General features: G+C 37.4%; 4 protein-coding genes across 6 annotated transcripts; 3 read left to right on the forward strand and 1 right to left on the reverse strand.

Annotated features, from left to right (window-relative positions):
• Positions 1-114: 114 nt before the first annotated feature.
• LOC113693015 (protein STRUBBELIG-RECEPTOR FAMILY 2) lies at positions 115-5,946 on the forward strand. Its single transcript, XM_027211606.2, has 17 exons — positions 115-224; positions 651-788; positions 1,178-1,310; positions 1,404-1,475; positions 1,577-1,642; positions 1,737-1,808; positions 1,879-1,950; positions 2,562-2,633; positions 2,713-2,778; positions 2,862-2,927; positions 3,013-3,347; positions 3,701-3,969; positions 4,046-4,311; positions 4,510-4,657; positions 4,832-4,971; positions 5,052-5,208; positions 5,530-5,946. The coding sequence occupies exons 2-17, from the start codon at positions 695-697 to the stop codon at positions 5,713-5,715; spliced, it is 2,214 nt and encodes a 737-aa protein (XP_027067407.1). The 5' UTR covers positions 115-224; positions 651-694; the 3' UTR covers positions 5,716-5,946.
• Positions 5,947-6,665: 719 nt separating this feature from the next.
• On the reverse strand, positions 6,666-11,540 carry LOC113692866 (CDK5RAP3 protein homolog). Of its 3 annotated transcripts, XM_027211463.2 has the most exons (10): positions 11,339-11,534; positions 11,081-11,215; positions 10,210-10,304; positions 9,920-10,014; positions 9,691-9,826; positions 9,446-9,598; positions 8,422-8,982; positions 8,075-8,283; positions 7,436-7,568; positions 6,666-6,924 (listed from the first exon to the last, which is right to left on the reverse strand). In XM_027211463.2, the coding sequence occupies exons 1-10, from the start codon at positions 11,397-11,399 to the stop codon at positions 6,790-6,792; spliced, it is 1,713 nt and encodes a 570-aa protein (XP_027067264.1). In that variant the 5' UTR covers positions 11,400-11,534; the 3' UTR covers positions 6,666-6,789. The 3 variants fall into 3 exon arrangements, with proteins under 3 accessions (XP_027067264.1, XP_027067265.1, XP_027067267.1); XM_027211464.2 differs by lacking the exon at positions 11,339-11,534 and having other exon boundaries at positions 10,218-10,304; XM_027211466.2 differs by lacking the exon at positions 6,666-6,924 and having other exon boundaries at positions 7,464-7,602; positions 11,339-11,540.
• A 1,243-nt stretch (positions 11,541-12,783) lies between these two features.
• LOC113693668 (outer envelope pore protein 16-3, chloroplastic/mitochondrial) lies at positions 12,784-15,271 on the forward strand. The gene is made up of 3 exons (XM_027212262.2): positions 12,784-12,929; positions 13,850-14,193; positions 14,836-15,271. The coding sequence occupies exons 2-3, from the start codon at positions 13,863-13,865 to the stop codon at positions 14,979-14,981; spliced, it is 477 nt and encodes a 158-aa protein (XP_027068063.2). The 5' UTR covers positions 12,784-12,929; positions 13,850-13,862; the 3' UTR covers positions 14,982-15,271.
• A 649-nt stretch (positions 15,272-15,920) lies between these two features.
• Positions 15,921-19,156, forward strand: LOC113693667 (rhodanese-like domain-containing protein 9, chloroplastic). Its single transcript, XM_027212261.2, has 6 exons — positions 15,921-16,069; positions 16,748-16,998; positions 17,085-17,235; positions 18,430-18,515; positions 18,596-18,700; positions 18,789-19,156. Exons 1-6 carry the CDS (start codon positions 16,020-16,022, stop codon positions 18,857-18,859), a joined length of 714 nt encoding a protein of 237 aa, XP_027068062.1. The 5' UTR covers positions 15,921-16,019; the 3' UTR covers positions 18,860-19,156.
• Positions 19,157-19,583: the final 427 nt, after the last annotated feature.

Raw genomic sequence — 19,583 nt, forward strand, 5'->3', positions numbered from 1 at the left:
AAAAAAAAAGACTAGCAAATCAAAATAGTTGGCGTGGGCCAGGTAGAAAAGGTGGGCTTGAACGACAAATCTTTAACTAACTAACCGCCATAAAGCATTCCCTCCAAAACGAGCAGAACACTACTTCCTTCTTCGATAAAAACCACCACCCTCAAAACACACACACACACACACTTCCTCACTCTCACCGGCACAGTAGAGAAAGAGAAAGAGAAAGAAGAGAGGTATACTCTACATTTTCCCTGAATTCCCGGTAAAGCCTGGAAAAGAAGCTCAAGAGCTCAAGAATTTTGATTCGCTCTTCTTAAAATCTTAAGATTTCTTGCTTGACGAGTAAAAATTCGTCCTGCTTGATCTTCTTGAACCCTTTAATTCTGTATAAGCTTGAATATCTTTTTCAGTTTTTGCTTCAGACGTTTTTGACTTGAGAGTAGAATTACACGAGTGTTTACTCTGTTTTTTCTGGGCTTTGTTCTTTCTGTATTCTCAGGTTAATTTGGTTTAAAAAAGCAGCTTCGTTTGGTAATGAAATAAAGGATCTGGTTTTTAGTTCTTATTAATGATACTTGATTTCTCTCTCTCTCTCTCTTTTTTTTTTTTTTTACTTCTTTCTTGAAATGGGTGCTGATTCTTTCTGTTTAATTTTTCAGGTGTTTTCTGGTTTAGCATTTTGTGATTAATTTGGCAAAGGACGATGGCTAAGCGCTGGATGTTGTTCTGTTTCGCTGGGATTTTCTTCTCAGCAATTTTGTCCTTGAATGTTTTGGCCCGTACAGATGATCTTGATGGTACTATTCTCTCTTTCCTTATTAATTTCTCCTTTTATCAGAAAATATACGCATGTTATTATTCAGTAGTATGATGATTTCTCTAATGTAAACTTGTTTTTCACATTACTCCTAATAATGGCTAGTAAGTACTCTTGTATCTTGATGATTCGGTATCTGTGATCTGTTAACGTGCAGGCCAATTTTTAATGGTCGTGCAGTTTAATTTAGAAAGTGGGAAGAAGATTAACTGTCACATTCTTTAGTCAAGAGAAGTTTCTGATGATCAAACGATGCATATCAATAATATGATTCTGCTTTTCCTTTTTCTGTTCCTTTGGGCTTGAGCAATAAGATCTGAGAACTAGCTAAATGTACTCATTTATAATTGTTGTACATATGTTCTGCAGTCCAAGTACTTCGATCAATGTATAATGCCCTGAATAGGCCGCCACAGTTGAAGGGTTGGAAATCAGAAGGTGGTGATCCATGTGATGAATCATGGGAGGGAATTTCCTGCACTGGTTCATCAGTAATCTTCGTGTATAATCACATAATCTAGTCAAACATTTTTATTTCATCAGCTAATTTCAGTTTGTTAAAGACAGATTTAAGTTATTTATTTCTCTTCTGCAGCAACCTACATGGACTAGAGCTTACTGGTAATCTTGGTCTGGAGCTCTTCAACTTACGTAGCTTGAAGCAGCTGTAAGCTAGCAACTCTGAGTCTTTTTTGGCTAGTCTCTAACTCCATGTTCAAGATTCTATAATTTAGTGGTTGATATTCTTTTGTATGCTTTGTTTGATAGGGACGTTAGCTCAAATAACATTCAGGGTGAGATCCCACTCGGCTTACCTATTAATCTCACTCACCTGTAAGACTTCTTTCTTACTGAATCATTGAAGCAAAATAACTTCGATCTCTGCCGGCAAATCGACTCTTCTACTTTTTCTTTCTGGTGAATACAGGAATTTGGCTAACAACAACTTCAGTCAAAACATTCCCGTCTCTTTGTCTTACATGAGGCATCTCCGGCATCTGTAAGCAACATGTCCCTTGACTGTCTACCGCAATGATTTTATCGTGTAGTAACAGAAGTAACGCTTTCAGGAATCTGAGCCACAATGCCTTATCGGGAGTATTGGGAGATGTCTTTACTGACCTTGAAAAGCTGATAGAGATGTATGATTACTTTAAACTCATATTTTGTTCCTTAAATTTGTAGGCTGTAGCACACTGTGAACAGAGACTTCATGAACTGGAGTTGTTTTGTTTTGTCAGGAAGTGGATTAATTTGCTAATAGTCATAATTGCATCCATGCTAATTTACCAGCATTAAGGGATCATTTGCATTTGGCTTGTTCTGATATAGGCCAATTAGTATGCATGTTGCATTGGCTCTTAGAAATTGAAGCCTCAGGCCATCAGAAAATGGTTTACTTTGCAATTCAAAATAATCATGCTAATTCAGCTCAAGTTTTTTCGTGCATAATACCGGAGCTTGATAACAGTTCTTGCATCCTAAAGAATGGATGAAGTATACCATTAGCAACTTTGTTGATTATGGGTGACTGGAGATGCTCTGAGGAACCATTAAAAATTGAGCAATACTAATTGAAAATTTTGACCTCCAATGGATGGCAAGAGTGCTGCATTGAAACATTAAACCTCTGTTAGACCTGAAGCTTTGTCAGTTTATTTGATTAATTGCAAACTGTCTAGGCATGGGATTAGGATTCAATTGTGTACATTAACTTATTTCCATTGTTGAAAACATCAACCTCTTCTGCCAGGGATTTGTCATACAATAAGTTCAGTGGAGATCTACCTAGTTCTTTTGGATCTTTGGCAAATCTTACACGATTGTGAGTCTTGTTTGCCCTCACTGAATTTCATACGCCTTCTGTCTTCAACATGGGTGAATAATATTAGCTTTTGTTGCAGATATTTGCAGGGAAATGAATTTACTGGATCTGTAGTATATTTGGCTGACCTCCCACTCTCAGATTTGTGAGTTTTTCTGTATAATATGCTTGAAGCAACTTTTGTTGCCTTTTTTATTTTCGTCTCTCGCTCAATCCTATCTATTTCAGGAATATTGAGGACAACCACTTTAGTGGTGTTATCCCGGAAAAATTTCAATCTATAAACAACTTATGGTAAGATATTGGATGATTCACCGACTTAAATTACTTAATTTGGTTTCCTAAGCTTATACTGCTTTGCCACTTCATTTGCATGCAGGTTTGGTGGCAATAGATTTGACAGTGGAAAAAATTACCCATACGCTCCCTGGAAGTATCCTTTTGAGGATTTGCCAAATGAGCAGAGTATAACTGGTCCACCAACTCAAGAATCCAGTGCCATAGAAAGTTATCCTACTCACAAAGTAGGAGGACATAAAAGAAGAAGACTGGGTTCGGGTAAAATCGGTTTTCTGGTTGGTGGTGGCACACTGGTGGCATTCTGCGCGGCACTTGCTTTGGTGGTTCGCATTCGCCGAGCTCAGAATCAAAAGCTCAGGAGCATAGGGAGCAGTCGGCATTCTCTGAATTCTCTTGCATTTAGTACAAGCGGAGGTCAGAGATACTCTAAAATTAGATTTTAGTGAATCATGATAAGTTATCCAACCTATAGTTTGCATTAGCCATGTCTAGCTCAATTTACTTTTCTAAAGCTGCAAAAGAATTTCTTTTCGCCAAATGATCTGTATTCTTCTGAACACTTGCTGTGATGTGTGGTTTTTAAAATGTTCTTGAACCCATGACCCACCTCTTTCCTGCATAATCTCACACCCTATTGATCCCTGGTCTGACACTTGGCAATTTAGCAGTACAAATGAAATTGCTATATTGTTGCCCCTACAGAAATTTGTATCTCTAACGTAGTGTTTTTTTTCAATCCCTTTTCTTCTTTTGTACCATTTGGCCAGAGTTTTCTTCCACGGCCGCTGAGGGTAGCCCGCACCTATCAATACTTAGCTCTTCTTCAGGAATCAAATCCTTGCATTTACCTCCCATTCGTAGCAAACCAATGAAAGTCTCCAGAAGAAGTTTTTCCAAGACGAGCAAAGTCCCGATATGTGCAAAACGCTACACTGTGGCAGAGCTTCAACTAGCAACAAACAGCTTCAGTGAGGAAAACCTTCTTGGATGGGGATCCCTTGGCTCTGTTCATAGCGCAAAGTTGCCTGATGGAGAGGTCAAAACTAGAACTTTGATATATAGAACCAAGTAGAATCTCAGATATTGACAAGTCATTTTTTTGTCTTTTCCAGTTGTTGGCAGTCAAGAACATTAGCACTGTAGAATTGTCTCTTCATGAAGAAGAACAATTCTTGAATGTTGTAAGGAATGCTTCAAGATTGAGACATCCTAACATTGTAACACTCCTTGGCTACTGTATGGAGCATGGACAGCATCTCCTTGTCTATGAGTATGTTAGGAATTTGTCACTTGACGATGCCTTGCATTGTACTGAGTACACACCGCTATCTTGGGATCTTCGTCTACGAATTGCTCTTGGTGTAGCTCGGGGGGTGAAGTAAGAATTCAAAACTAAGCCAATAATATTTTTTGTATCGTATTTTGACACGCACAACTCCCACTACCATACTCATCCTAGAATATTCTCTTGGGATTTCTGGCATTGTAGTAGGTTTTAGTTCCAATTTCTTGGAAACATACAGTTTTGTAGTTCCAATTTCTTGAACACGCACCGCTATTTTTGTGGAATTTTCAGTTACCTGCATTCCTCCTGCGAACCTCCAGTTGCCCACAGCAATTTGAAAGCAGCCAATGTCTTACTTGATGAAGATCTGAGGCCTCGCATTTGCGACTCTGGCCTGGCTATCTTGAGACCCCTCTCAAGCAACAGTGTAAAACTCAAGGTACATTCTTCAAGAACCTGTTTTTCTTAGCAATCATGGAGTATGTTTCGGGTTTCAAAATCTGTAGTTTACTTTCAAAAAACGCCTCCTCTTCGTCATGTTGCTTTATTTTGATTTAGAGATTTTCTAAATAATGAGCTCAAACTTCTTGTCAATTGCTATTGATGCAAACAGGCTTCTGAAATGGCTATTGCTGATAGTGGCTACATTGCGACTGAAGATGTTTACATTGGAATGAATAACTTGAAGGCTGATGTCTATGCCTTTGGTGTGTTGCTTTTAGAGCTTTTAACAGGAAGGCCATCTTTTGACAGGTAAAGAAACTACATATGAACTGAATTTGCTAGAATTCAATTCTGCTTCTGCTGACAGTTCTTTCCTTTGGTTGGAGCAGTTCAAAACCAACAGAAGAGCAGTTCCTGGTCCAGTGGGCTTCAAGGAGGCTTCATGATAGTGATTACCTGGCTGGAATGGTTGATCCAGCAATCAAAACATCAATCTCCCCCCAGGATCTTTCTCGTTTTGCTGACATCGTCTCCCTCTGTGTCCAGGTATTGCACAATAGGGACACACGAAATTTCTTCAGAGGAGGCTCTGAAGAAATTTTGAAACTGATTGCATCAGCACGCCAATAAGCATCTGATGATTCTGATTTCATTCTTCTAATCCTCATACTATTTTTGAATCAGTAATGCATCTGATCTGAACCTAATCCAGTGCAGTCATCGTCATCCTTGAACGATATTACTGCATCTTCCATGCGATTTTGAAGAAACAGAGCTAACTTTTTGTTTTTGGCCTCACAATTCTTAGCTTTCTAAATTTTTGTTATTTCTGTCTCATGTGTTTGTTTGTTCAACTAATATTTGCAGCCTGTGAGGGAATTTCGTGCAACAATGTCTGAAGTTGTGGAGTCACTGTTAGTTTTTATACAAAAGCCTGCCCCAGGAATAGGAACAGACACAGCAGATGGTGAAGGTGACCCCTGCAATCGATCATTCCGCTCCACCAACTCGCGCTTTTTCGGATCACCAACACTGAGCTACTATTCCATTTGATCTTGAAATTTGATTTCTTGATCTTCAAAGTTCTTTGCCGACTTTATGCATTTTAGCCGAAAGTGTTTAATATCTCAGCTTTGTATGGTTAACCTCGTGAAATTCAACAAGTATGATGATACCCATCTACAAAATGCTCCTACAGATCTCAAAGAGATGAACTTTCTGTTCGCCATTCAAACTTCTGGATCATTTCCACAATGAAGTTTTCCATTCACTGTACTGCACCAATCCTTCTTTTTGACTGCGAAGTCCTTTACCCATTTTGCTGATTGTGTTCGGTTATATGCAGCTTGTTGAACATTTCCTGTACCATGACTGCAGTAGGCACAGAATCAGGTTGAGCATCTTTATTTCCTGTTCATTACAGATGAAGTGAACATAATCTGAGTATTAATGAAATACATTCGATGTTATTAGGAGCTCTACATTTATTCTATCTCAAAGTTAAGTTCAATAAAATGTTGAGAAGCTACCTGCAATGTTAGCATCTCGCTAGAAAATAGTCTCGGTAAAATCACAAGTAAATGCAAAACATCAAACAACAACAATCCATGCTACCAGAGCATATTATATCTTATTGAGGTATACACTTTGTAAAATCTCCTTTTCCTTTACATGGGCCAAAGGAGAGAAACTCATATTCCAGTTAAAACTGGAACTAGAGTGCTTTCAAATACAACATTCATGCACGATTGCAATAAGACAGCAGATGTTGGTAACATCCCAAAGAATGCAGAATACAGAAACAAAGTGTATTAACATCCCAGGTAGAACATCCCAGCATCGAATGCGCCTCAGCATACGATCATTTCTCATTTCTGTGAAAAAGCTTTCTAGCATATTATGCTGCACCAACTCACTGTTATGCAATTATAACGCTATGAGGGTCAACCCTCATTGTTTGAAATTTCAATTATGTTGTAATAGGGAAAATAAATCTCTACCCATGTTATAACTTCAATCAAATATATTTGCTAAATAGTTTCTACAACGATCAGTTCTGATTACCACGTTTGTCCATTTCCTTGTCAAAAAATGGACAGGGAAGAAAGAGAGAAGTTTCACAAGCATCTACGCACTGAAAATACTACTACTCAGCAACGTATTTATCTCTCCAATTATATTAACCGGTCTTCCATCGAACATTGACGAAAGTGTAGATTCACAAAGTTTCTTTAACTCTCGGGTCTTTGCTAACGCCAATTCCTGCATCAAGACGAGCAAGTATCAAAGTACTGAAGAAGAAAGCTATCAACTAAAAGGAAGTTCAAAAATCCTTATAATCTAACGAATTAAGTGTTATGTTTCCATCTCAAGTAGTTTGCGTACAATATTTGAACGGAAATACACCGTTTGAACCCATTAGAGGGACAAATATGAGGAAACATCGAGATACGTCATTCCTACTGTTAAGACGAAAAGATAGCAGAAAGAACTAAGACACCATGGTGCTTCACCAGTTGTAGGTGATGACATCAAAAACAGAACCTTATAGTCTTTAACAAACACAGCTATTGTACAAACTCAATTTCCATTTATAAAACCTGTAAGTTGCCTTTCAAAATGTGCAACAGTTTCATAACAACAAAAAATATTTGTCCCTATTGTTTCTTTCTAGAAGCCATACTTAGTATTTAACAGGTTCATGCTCTATCACCAAAACAATTTGGTGTTGCAGAAATAGATTAGACCACCAATTCAAACATTATTAACTCACTTGTTTTGGCCATGAAGAAGATAATAAATTTTGAAGCTCCATCCGCCTAATAGCCAAATCCTTCAATCCCTCCTTTAACTTGATCTCGTGGTGCTTTTTTTCTTCCAAGGTCTTCACCAGTCTATCCAAAAATCTGAAATTGGGAAGCATCTACAGTAAATACTCAGCTCCCAAAAAAAAAAAAAGCTCAGAATAAAAAGCATGACAACTGCACAGTAATGCGACTTCAGAAAAGAGCGGAAAACAACTCAAGCATTGTCAACAAAACACCATCAACTATAAACAAACAATGCATACTTATTCATACAATTTAAAGTCTGTATAGTGTATACGTGAGTACCCATTGTACAAATCATCGTATAGTATCAAGATGCAGACCACTGATCCACCCACACACAGGCACACAGAGGCTGCAAATATTTGCTTCTGGGAGCCACCATACATACATATGGAAAAGGCTTAAAGTACAAAGTCAAAACTTGACATCAAGATGCCATTTTATTCACAACGAATAGATAACCATAAGCATTCTACATCTTAAGTACGTATATTTTATATGAATGATGCCGGAAAGTATTCAACCACAGTAGGAGTAACAATGATCAAAGACTATGTACATGGTTTAAACAAAGTCATCACCTTTTTGAGTTGAGAATCATAATAAGGTCCCTCGTTTTCCTATTTGTTAGCAATGATATAACCAATGAAACGTCAGAAACCATTGGCTGGATTGAATCAGAAGAGTACTGCTGCAGGACAAAAGAAGCAACTGCCTGGACTTGATGTTGCAATGACAGAGTTTCTTCATTTGTTAATTCACTCAAGCGTTGATTCAGAAATGCTTTAACCTGATGAAAGAATGTCAAATGAAAATCAAGAATTATATAGAAAATTTCATAAAAGAAAAGAAAACAAAGAAACAAACAAAGAAAATCATGATAGCAACTACTAAAGGTATCAAGTAACAGGTTTAAAGCCATATTAACCTCAAACAGATCATCAAGAATCTTATTCCTATAATCAGTCTCCAGAAGGGGACTTCTCTCTTTTGCACTGCCTTGGACTTCTGATGAAGTGTTTGGCGTGAACAGGGAAGGCTCCGAATGCAAACCAGAAGAACCAGCTTCCTCAGTTACATTGAATTCAGGATTTTCAACACTTATATCCCAGGAGATCTCTGATGTAGCAACCTCAGGTGCTGGAAACTCCTCCTTCATCAGTCCCGTCTCATCCAACTCAATACCTTCACTATCAGCAGAATTTGGTAAATCACTAGCATTAACAATTTCATAAGGACCAAGTCCATTGCCATTTTCTTCTGTCTCTTCTATGGTACCAATATCCCAGTCAATCTGGGAGCTGTCCAATGTAATATCCCAATCAATACTGTCAGCTGCAAAGTCTGTCTCCCCAGCTATTTTGTTTGGTTCGCTCTGGCTGGGTTGAGCAACAACAGAATCAAAAGCTTCAGAGCAAACAGAAATTGTAATAGAAGGTGGCTTTTCACGGACTTCTCTTAAATTTGGCAACACAGTCCCCACAGTTTTCTGCACCCAGATTGAACACAAGTGGATAAAACATTAGTTAGTAAATAATCTTCACCATGATTTTATAATATCTTAGTAGCTTTTCACCATATATTTTTATTTTTGTTGGCATGGAAAAGCAATTGTCCTATATCTTTACATAGTAAACAGTACATCTACAAGAATGAGAAACATTTCGAACAAAGACACAATATAAAGTAGGCGCTTATGAAAAATCAGAATTCACAAACTAGAGTTGAAACAAAAATTTGACAGGTAGCAACAATACTAAGAGATAGCGGCATTTCATGGAGTACACATACTAAAAATCAATTCCAAAGTTTTCTACAGGTAGAGTGGAAAATTCTTGCGTGATGATAAAATTGGCATCTCTCACCATGATTTTGCAGTGCTAACATACTCCACCATGCTTTTATATTTACCCCAGAAAGTTCAGATTCCGACACTGTTTACTCTCACTTACCTCCTGTTCAGAATGAGCATCTCTGACAAAGGCCGAATAGAATTCAATAGCCAGTGACACAGAATCACCATTCAATACTTCTAGTATCCTGCTAAATGTGCTTGGAAGAGTTTTACTTGCAGTTTCTAACAGCTCTGACCTCACATTTACTCCCTGGAAAGCAGAACAATATTCTCATTTATGGACCACTATTATAAAAATATACTGCAATAACTAATTAGTGGCCAAAAAAATTAAAGCATAACCTGCAATCCCAGATCCTGACAAGCCTCTGCATATTTAGTTGCTGAAAGGGCTGCATTTCTTTTTATCTCAGATTCCTTCCGCTCCAGTTCAACAAGTTGCTGCTGAATCTTCTGTACCTGCTTCTTCTGATAAGGTCTAAAAGTTGAAAAGATAAGGATAAATAAGCAGTCAGAAATAACTAATCAGATATTCTGTGCTTGCTTCATGTATGATTTTGACCTAGCTTACATTTCATAATTAACATTTTGGACCATTATCTGAGCAGCCTCTCCCAGGAAAATTGAATCCTTCTCAAAAGCACGCACAATTGCCTCCCAAGCACCCTGTTCAAAATGCAACACATTCACAGTCACAAAAAAAGATTGTCCTGAGGCACACAAATGCACACACATGTAACCACTCACAGATGAGAAGACAGACAAACACGTCCAGGTACACATACACAAGCACGAACACACAGAGAGAAGGAAGGAAGGTAGAGATTAGGAAGATGATGATGATGTCTTTGCGGATCTTACAGCAGCACCTGAAAGCCTTCCAAATATATTACGGCTTTCTGGAGTTGACTTGAGGAGAATCTCATATATTTGTTTGGCTTCTAAGTACCCAATGCCTGAAAAGTGAATGTGTGTGATTATACAAGAGATATCAAAGTAAATTTACCTCTATGCTAACTGTGTAAAGACCTTATAATTAGAAAAAAACTCCTACAAGCTATTGAATTAGCAGGCGGAACCAAAATTTACCCCCATAAGAGGATCATTAAAATCTTAAAATGGCAACGGGGACACAATTTGACAGGAAGTAAGATTCTTATCTTAGGACAGAGACAAGTTAGAATATGTCACCAACTGAGAAAATATCAAGCTTCTAAATAATTAAGAACTGATAAAAACAGAACAAATAAAGTGCTTAATTTGAGAAAAAAAAGATTGCATATTCACGATATTCAGTGACAAAAAGTAATTGTAGATTCATGTTCTATTTATCACTAGCTATTGGATAAAAAAACTCTTCTTCTGCTTGTATATTCTTGTGCTTGGACATAAAACGAAGAAAAGGAAATGATATCCCTGCTTAAAATGATTGAACTCGTTTTTCAATATCATTGAAGTAATTTCCACCTCAGACGTGAAAATGCTCGAAACTAGTCCACTCAAGAAGACCACGCAGTACACTAAGCTATGCATCTCTTTGAGTGTACGTGCAAAATTGATTTCATTTTTCAACCTAAAATAATCAAATTCAGAGCTAACAAAAGAAAACTGATGAAAACAAATATAGCTATAGCCATGCGATTATGGGTCCTACTCATCGTCTTTGGTTCTTCAGCAACATTTGTATTTCAAAAAAATAAAAATAAAAAGGGGAAAAGAAAAGGAAAAAAACCTTCAGGGTCCAGGGTTTGGAAGTAAGGATCAAGGTCTTTGGGAAGCGAGGCAAACGCTGCCGATATCTTGGCTCTCACTGCCGCCAATCGCTTCCGCCAGTCCGCCGGAATTCTCCTCCGATCCACCAACCATTCTTCAACGGAAATTCAGATTAAAATTAACATCCAAAAAACACTAGCTTTCACAGCAATCTAGAAATTAAAAAGTAAAAAAAAAAAAAAAAAAAAAAGAGGGGTCGAGGTGTGCTAAAAATTACCTCCCAGACGAGCGAATGCGATATCGATAGGTAAATTACGAATGTCCTCTTGGCTCTGCATTTCCTGCAGAGTTTCTTCTTTCCTTTTTTTTCTTCTGTGGAAGAGAATTGATGAATTTATTTAGTCGAGTGTTTTAAGCAGAGTCTCCGATGAAGTTTGCCGATTCGAGGAGCAGACGTCCGTCGTGGAGGACGAGGGCTGTAATAATGGGCTGAGTGGGCTTTGGCTTAGTCCACGGAGACAAGGATTGAGAGTTGAATCATCATCAAAATTCCAAATCAGGCCCACCACATACAGGATTTGGACGCGTTCAAAAGTAATGAATGTAATCCAACTTTATTTGAGCGTTATTGATGCAATTTTTGGACTAATTGTAACCATGAGAGTTACATTACATCTTATTGAAAAGAAATAATCAAATTTTAGTTAATATTGGCTTTCCAAATAATCCAATTAAACTTAATTCGCAATAAATGTTGCTAACATGTGTCTCGTAGTTTGCTCACTTAGCATGGAACCTTTTCTTTTATTTTTATCAATAAAAATAGAAATGAAGGCGCAAGGAGTAGGCGTGCGGAAATTTTTTTTTTTTTTTATATGTAATAAAAAGTTTGGATGAATTTAATTCTGATTACTATCACAGTCAGGGCATTATACCTCTGAGACCATATGAATATGTGTGGTGCAAGTGTAGTAACAAGAGTTACAGTAAATAACATGAGGAAACAAAAAAGAGAGAGAGATGATATTGACCAACCTTGCTTTCCATTCAGAAAAAGGAACCTTTAATTTTCACATAAAAGATTTCAAGCCAATTCAGCCAAATTTCGAGTACTTTACACAAATTTGTCAAAATTGTCTTTATTTTTTGATTTTTTTTTTATAAAAAAAAGTAGTTGATTAAGGGGAGCAAAATGCAAAGTTTAACGAATCAAACCAAACTATTTGATACATAATTATTAATTATAGAGAAATGTTAATCGCATTTCACTTTTTTATTAATGACACTCTCACCATTTTGTTTTATCATATGATCTAATAAATCAAAATTATGTGATAAAAATGATATAGTTTGAGTGCTGTAACACAAGGTGGAGTACCATAAACCATTTTCTTACTAAAAACTCGTTCAAGTTTTGATAGACAACCAATCAAACCAAATATAACAAACTTTTATGTTTAGTAAAATTTCAAAATTGAGTCGAAATTAACTTGACTAGCATAAAATTTGAAAAATTTATATGTAAAATTTTCAACCTACTCGAGCTCAACTGGATACAAGTGTGCCTTCCTTTTTTTAAAAAAAAAAAAAAGAAATTTTACCTTAAAAAAAATCAATACAAATTTACCTTCCATTCGGTAAATAATCAAGGCAAGTTTAAACATAAATTTCAACATCTTTAAAATAAACAAACATTGGACAAGCCCCGAATCCTGTCGCGTTGGGCTTGACATAGCTCGTTTATGGGCCCAAAACGTATGTCAATCTCACTCTCTAGTCTCCACGCCACTTCCTGTCTCATTTGCTCTAAGTCCTCTCTTCTATTGCTCTCTCTCTGAAATAGCCACTGCAGATCAGTGCCAAGTCTGGTAAGCTTCCCTTCTTTCCTCTTCTTCTTTTTTATGTTGTATTTTGGAATTTAATTTATGCTAATCGTCACTGCCATTCATATGTTTGTCAGTGCTTGCTTGAATTTTATTGCTTGTTAAGATTAAGAGCGAAGTATTGAAGGACATCGAATTGGGATTCTAGAGTTTGAGCAATTTGATAAGGGGATTTTCAATTCGAAAGTCTGCCAAATGTTCAGCACGATAAATTGATTGTTTTTTAATTTGTGATCCTAGCTAAATGGGTGCTAAAATCATTGTGGATATATGGCTCAATTTTGTTTCATTTCAAATGTTTTTTTTAATGTAGGTTTTACGTATGATGCCTTAGGATTGGATTTATAGGTGGTGAAGTTTTCAGGGGTTTCTGACTTTGAGATATTTTACCGACCATCAGTCTCTGATATATTGCTGGAAAGGCTTGTGAAATCCAGGAAGCTATGGTTTTACTTGGCCATAAGTGGAATTGTGGAGAGGATACTACAATGCAGAAAATCTATTGTTTTAAATGATTTCTTCCTTATAAGTTCAATCTGGGCTTTCATTCTTCGATGTTTGCATACTAAATATGGTAATCTAGTTCAAACATAACTTTCGGGTCTACGCTCTGGACTTTTTTTTTTTTTTTTTTGCTTTTTTCTTTGTAAGTCATCAAAAGGTTATTAGACTTTTTGATATTTTCTTTAGAAACGGGTTCTTTGTGTACAAAGTAAGAGAAAACAAAAGTGAAACCTAATAAGCAAATAAGAGGTGGCATTATATGTATGTTAATCACACCATTTCTTAGTTGTTTTTTTTTTTTCAAAATCCTAATTTTTCTTGTACTAATGCTTTGCACTTTAGGAATGATTTTTTAACTAATACCTTAGCTTGATATAATTGTTATTTGTCTTTTTCTCTAGTTTGGCCAAAGTTATGGATCCGGCAGAATTAAGGTACTTAGAAGAGGAAGATACTCCGTTGATGAAAACAATTAAGGGTGCTACTTCAGGTCTAGTCGCTGGTACTATATGGGGAACCATCGTTGCGACCTGGCAGGACGTGCCTCGTGTTGAGAGAAGAGTTGCACTTCCTGGGCTGATCCGGACTCTAAAGATGATGGGAAACCATGGGATTACTTTTGCTGCCATTGGTGGGGTTTATATTGGTGTAGAACAGTTGTTGCAGAATTATAGGATGAAAAGAGACTTTATCAACGGAGCTGTTGGTGGGTTTGCAGCTGGTGCTACTGTTGTGGGTTACAAAGGTTGTCTTTCTCTTTCTTAAAATTTGGTGTTATGATAGACACTGCAGAATAAGATGTGGAATTTCACATTAAGCCCATGGTTAGACTTGGGGTTCTCTTTATTTTGTCTGTTTGACATTTTGTTGAAGATGATAATTGCAAAAGACTAAATATTGTGATGCCTTATATGGGTCTGTGGCACATAGCTGTATGCCTTTTACATAATGGATATACTTAAAGCGCCTCAATCAAAATGTTCAGATTTAACACACATCTCGAGGCACATTTTAACGTCTCATATTTGTAGGTTCACTCGATTATCCATAAACAGTATTATGAAACTTTACACATCATAAGTTTGTTTTCTGTATTTTATGTCATTTAGTGGATGCCTGTGTCTGTTCCTGTAGGTTGTTTTTATCCTTGTTATGAACCCATATTTTACACTCCCGACTTTCAAGAATCTCATTGCATAGTTGTTTACTGGAGATATGGGATCTGCTAACAAGGAAGCCTCCCTAATGGAAAACATTATTTTGTTATCCTCAATACAGAACCAATTTTTGATAGCACTATAAGGTTTCCTTTAGTTTCAGAAGTGAGGCTCGGCTACAGGCCCAACTTTCCCTTGGTTGCTAAATCCTTTTGGAAAATGTTCTACAGGAAAGAGCATTGCAACTGCACTATCTGCAGGAGCTGCCCTTGCAGCCACTTCTGCTTTTATTGACGTTGGAGGTCAGACCACCAGAATAGATAATGGCAAGGAGTACTACCCATACACCACCAAGAAGAGGGCTAGTGCTGATTAAGCCGTCTTGCTGATAGGTGTGGAAGGCTGTTGGAACATGTACAAGTGGAAGGATTCAACTGTTTTTTAGTCTGCTGCTGTTTCTTTGTTAGGGGATGGTCCATACTCCTGGACTATGTTTCATGTCAAATGCCTTCCTTCCTTTTCTTTCCTATCCTCAAGAAAATTTGAATAAATATGTTGTCTCGTTATTTTTTGGCGTGACATGTGATTTCATGGTTGAGATCGTACCTGATTCTGGTTAATGGTTTCTGAAAGCATGAAATACCTCTAAAAATTGGGGATCGAAAAGTAGCTGGTTCTGGCATAGAAGCTATCTTGCTGAATGCTGAATGTGTTTATATCTGCCCTTGTGCAAAAATATTTAATTCACCTCACTTGGTATGACTCTGTAATCATCACCCTCAAACTGTAGTATTAGATTTAAAGAGCCGGATAAAGCAGTAATTTTGGAGCATTCTTACATAAAGCTACAATTTTTCAGATTAACTTCTCTTGGATCTCTTGGCCTGTTGCAGTTAAGTCTGAAATTTTAGCAGGTTAGATATGGCATAGTACAAGAAATTTTTTGCTGATTTGTCACAGTAGATGGTGAAGCTCGTGAAGAGTGTCCGATGCAAATGCAGAAAAACTAAAATGAAAGAAGGATCCAGGGCTGAACTCTCATATTCAGAATAAGAACTGAAAAAAGAACGAGAAGGAAAATGAATTCTCAGGAACTCGCCAACGCCAGATTCACCAATTGAGTACCCCAATCTGGCCCAACATCCTTTGAGTAATGTTGTAGGCTCTGAGGCCCAAAACAAGCCATGATGCCTCAAGTATCTGTTTGGTTTATATCCGTTACGAAAGTAAAAAATCTGCTACCTGTGCGCGCTAGTTACACCAGTAAAGAAAGATATCCAATCCAGGGTTTAATACATAATTGCCACGTGGCAGACAGCCATTTCTTGTCTTAGATTTCTGGTCTCCCAAGAAAGACAATCATTATCAGTGGACTCTTCTGGAGCTAAAGATATTCAGACCTCTCTGGCTGGAAATGGCAGGGATTGGTTGCTATTGTTCTTCATCAGCACTCTCTTTTCGCAGGTACTGCAGTACGAACTCTTTTCTCTGTTGCAGTTTTCAAACTTGGCAATGACAAATTCCTGGAAGTAAAATTGTGATATTATTAAAAAAAAAAAAAAAAGACTGGGATTTTTCCCAATTGCTGTGCTAAAAGTTGAGATTACTTTGCAGAGAATATAGTCGGGTTCCCATTTTTCTTTGATTGTCTACTTTTTTTTAGCACATTAGCTGATTGGAGAGTGAGTTTTCCAGCACCAAATGCAAAGCAACCCCTCCAACCACCCCCTTCAGAAACTCAGTTCACCTTCTTTGCTAACTGCCACAAGTTAGATTGATAGTGTGGAAGTAGTGCATAACAGAACTTATAGTAGCACTAGCTGTTACGTGCGAGGTGAAGCATCTTTGAAATAGCTAAACTTTTCAAGTGCGATTTTATTTCTAAGTATTTTCTTGATAGCGTGCAATTCCCAAAAATGCACTAGTTGGTTGTTCATTCTCATTGATATAGAACTTTTGCTCATGCAAGCTTTTCAACGTTAAGAGCAAGTAATTGAGAGAATATCTATTACTACAATTTACGAACTTCTTGACACAATTTTAGCAACAGCAGCATTTGTATGATTTGATCCAAGTAGTAAAGATATTCAACTAAATGAATCTTGATAAACATTGGAGTGAGTATTTGGGATGTTATTTCAGCAATTTAGCAACATCCTCTCTGGTAGTCCGGATTCAGCAAGGAGGGACAGTGACTGGGATACCTCTACGAAGAAGGCCCTTATCAGTCAGAGCTGAAGTAAATTATGTTAATGCTGAAGATGCAAAGAAACTAGTAGCAGCTGACGGATATGCAATTCTAGATGTCAGGGACAAAGTTCAATTTGAAAGGGCACACATTAAAGATTCCTATCATATTCCATTGTTTACTTTGAACAATGACAATGACATAGGTAAATATTGTTTGCAGCGATGTTTCTATATCTATTCTGATTGCTAGTTTCACAATATTTTAGTTGTTGGTTTTTATTTGATTCAGGAACCATAATAAAAAGGACTGTGCATAATGGTTTTTCTGGTCTATTTTTCGGAATAGCATTTACAAAGCCCAACCCTGATTTTGTGCAATCTGTTAAGAGCCAATTTTCACCAGAAAGCAAGCTCTTACTTGTGTGTCAGGAAGGACTGAGGTAAGCCATCGTTGTCGTTCTCAAATTCTTCATAGAAGAAGCTCAATGGATTTTGTCTAAAACCATATGATTGAAACATCTGATAAAAACCACAAAAAGGAAATAAAAAGGTCATGCTACTGCTGAGTGACGGTGCATCTTGAGCTCATAATAGTCCCTCCTACTGAGCTTGATCCTTCTGCAAGATGGTTAATTAAATAAAAGCAAGTGAAGCTAATCAATGTTAAAGGAATCTGCAATAGCCCTTTCACATGTCTTCCTCGTTAACAGAACGAGTAAACATGCGAATTTTTACAAGGTTCACGTTCACTATGGTATTTTGCCCTTCATGATCCCGGTTACTTTATCATCACTGGTCTGTTATATATATTGTTTCTAGATAGCCACCTAAATTAACAGCACAAGAAACTGGCAGTCAGATATCTATCTGAACTGTAAGGTTGACATTCACAGTCACATTCACATGGAAATTGTTTAATTACCTCAAAGAAAAGATTAAAACCGTCAATAATTACCCCTAGAGTTCAAATACAGCTTCTTTTTGTTTATCAATGGTAGAGGTCCAACAGTCTTTAGATTGAGCTATGGAGGGAGGGAAATGCCATTAGGTTAATGATCGAGCAAGTTTAAATAGTTTGGTGCAGCTAAGGAATGCATTCAACTTCAAGTACAATTTGAGATAGTTATGCCAATGATCCTCTGCTAGGACTGGGTATTTATTGTGTTGAAGCGTTTGTAATCTCAGATACCAGACTTACTAAGGATCTTTGTTATAGACTGAGTAAATTTTGCAGTTTAGTCACTAAGTATGATCAGAGCAATCATGTGTCCAATGATTGTTTGGTTAATCGTTACCATACTGCAGCAATTATAGGATTAGGAACGCAGCAATGAACCAACATACAAACAATCCTACAAAGCTCCTGAACAGATGGAGCTTGAAGAAATTTTCTGTACCTGGGGCCTCCAAACCTAGCCTCTCTTAAGTCTTAACCTCCAGACCGTGGCGTTGCCAATAACTGTCAATTCATCTACTGACTTTTGTATTGTTTAATTGACATCTTGGATTTGTTTATCTCGTCCACCAGACTTAGATACTGAATTTGCGCCGTTTCTCTTATATAGTCACTCAAAACATTTCTTCCCTACCGTGAAATTCATTTATAAATTTCTGTCATTCCCACCTGCTTCAAGGTCTGCTGGAGCTGCCCAGAAATTAGAGGCTGCTGGCTACCAAAACATAGCCTGCATGACATCTGGGCTTCAATCCGTGAAGCCAGGTAAGTAACAGCAATTGGAGAATTTCAAACATTGTTAGCCTTGAAACAAGGGATATCAAAAGGATGATTCCAATTTCCAGGAACATTTGATTCTGTTGGTTCCTGTGAGCTCCAAAATGCAGGCAAGGCTGGTTTGGTGACAGTGCAAGGAAAGATCTCAACTGTTCTAGGAACCGTACTTGTCTGTAAGTTTCTTTTAAGATATCTTCCTAATTTTATGCTTGAACTTTGCATGTTGTGGTGAGGTTTTGTGATTCAATGACCTCAATGCAGGTGCTTTTCTTTTCATTACTTTCTTCCCCGAGCAAGCAGAAAAACTCCTTCAGATGGCTCCTTCAGGCTAATGCCACGATTCTTGTTTTTCATATGCATGAGTATATTTCTCTGCACGTCATTCATTTACACAATTTGAGGAAGTTCAGGAAATTTTTAAAATCAGGAGCTTCTGATTTCCTTTGCGCAGCGAAAAACGAGGGGGGAAAAAACTAATGAAGTTTTCACAGCGAGAGATATTAAAATTCTTCTTCTTTTTTTTTCGGTTCAATGCTAGTGCGCAGACATGTTTCAGAAAAAAGGGATGTACATTAACGAAGTCTCCATTTAGTACTGTTATTTGGAACAATATCCTCCCAGTTGCACAACTGCGCAAAGTTCAGGATTGTTCATCGTAGTTAGCATGAAAACTTTCATATATCTGCTGCATCGGTTGGCTTTGGAGCCTCACTGGCTAAAAGGCTGCTCTAGCAACTCAGCATGCTAAACTAGAGCAATCTTTTTGTAGACGAATCAACATCTAATGCCATTTCAAATGAAACCCCTACTCCACGCTCCATAGACCATTTCGCACGCCTTGAACTTGCTACAAGACTACTGAGGCAGAAAGCAACAACAGGAATGGAACCATGCAGTGTGGAGAAACCAATTTGCTGGAGCTCAAACAGCGACCAAACCCGCTTCTTGCTTTGCATCAATTCCAGTTACATAATTCTTTCATTACCCATTTCATTAAATTTTATGCTTTCGTGCAATCAATAACAAAATCAGGAGGAGCATCATCAGGATAACTGA

This window comes from Coffea arabica, chromosome 6c (assembly GCF_036785885.1).
Source record: "Coffea arabica cultivar ET-39 chromosome 6c, Coffea Arabica ET-39 HiFi, whole genome shotgun sequence".
Classification (NCBI taxonomy): Eukaryota; Viridiplantae; Streptophyta; class Magnoliopsida; order Gentianales; family Rubiaceae; genus Coffea; species Coffea arabica.

Coding starts and splice junctions, on each gene's coding strand:
- LOC113693668 (XM_027212262.2), top strand. CDS start 13,863: ATGGATCCGGCAGAATTAAGGTACTTAGAAGAGGAAGATACTCCGTTG. Junction 14,194..14,835: donor TACTGTTGTGGGTTACAAAG/GTTGTCTTTCTC, acceptor AATGTTCTACAG/GAAAGAGCATTGCAACTGCA.
- LOC113693667 (XM_027212261.2), top strand. CDS start 16,020: ATGGCAGGGATTGGTTGCTATTGTTCTTCATCAGCACTCTCTTTTCGC. Junction 17,236..18,429: donor GTGTGTCAGGAAGGACTGAG/GTAAGCCATCGT, acceptor ACCTGCTTCAAG/GTCTGCTGGAGCTGCCCAGA. Junction 18,516..18,595: donor GCTTCAATCCGTGAAGCCAG/GTAAGTAACAGC, acceptor TCCAATTTCCAG/GAACATTTGATTCTGTTGGT.
- LOC113693015 (XM_027211606.2), top strand. CDS start 695: ATGGCTAAGCGCTGGATGTTGTTCTGTTTCGCTGGGATTTTCTTCTCA. Junction 789..1,177: donor CCGTACAGATGATCTTGATG/GTACTATTCTCT, acceptor TATGTTCTGCAG/TCCAAGTACTTCGATCAATG. Junction 2,779..2,861: donor GACCTCCCACTCTCAGATTT/GTGAGTTTTTCT, acceptor TATCTATTTCAG/GAATATTGAGGACAACCACT.
- LOC113692866 (XM_027211463.2), bottom strand. CDS start 11,399: ATGCAGAGCCAAGAGGACATTCGTAATTTACCTATCGATATCGCATTC. Junction 11,216..11,338: donor CGCATTCGCTCGTCTGGGAG/GTAATTTTTAGC, acceptor TTTCCGTTGAAG/AATGGTTGGTGGATCGGAGG. Junction 9,599..9,690: donor GTCAGGATCTGGGATTGCAG/GTTATGCTTTAA, acceptor TCTGCTTTCCAG/GGAGTAAATGTGAGGTCAGA.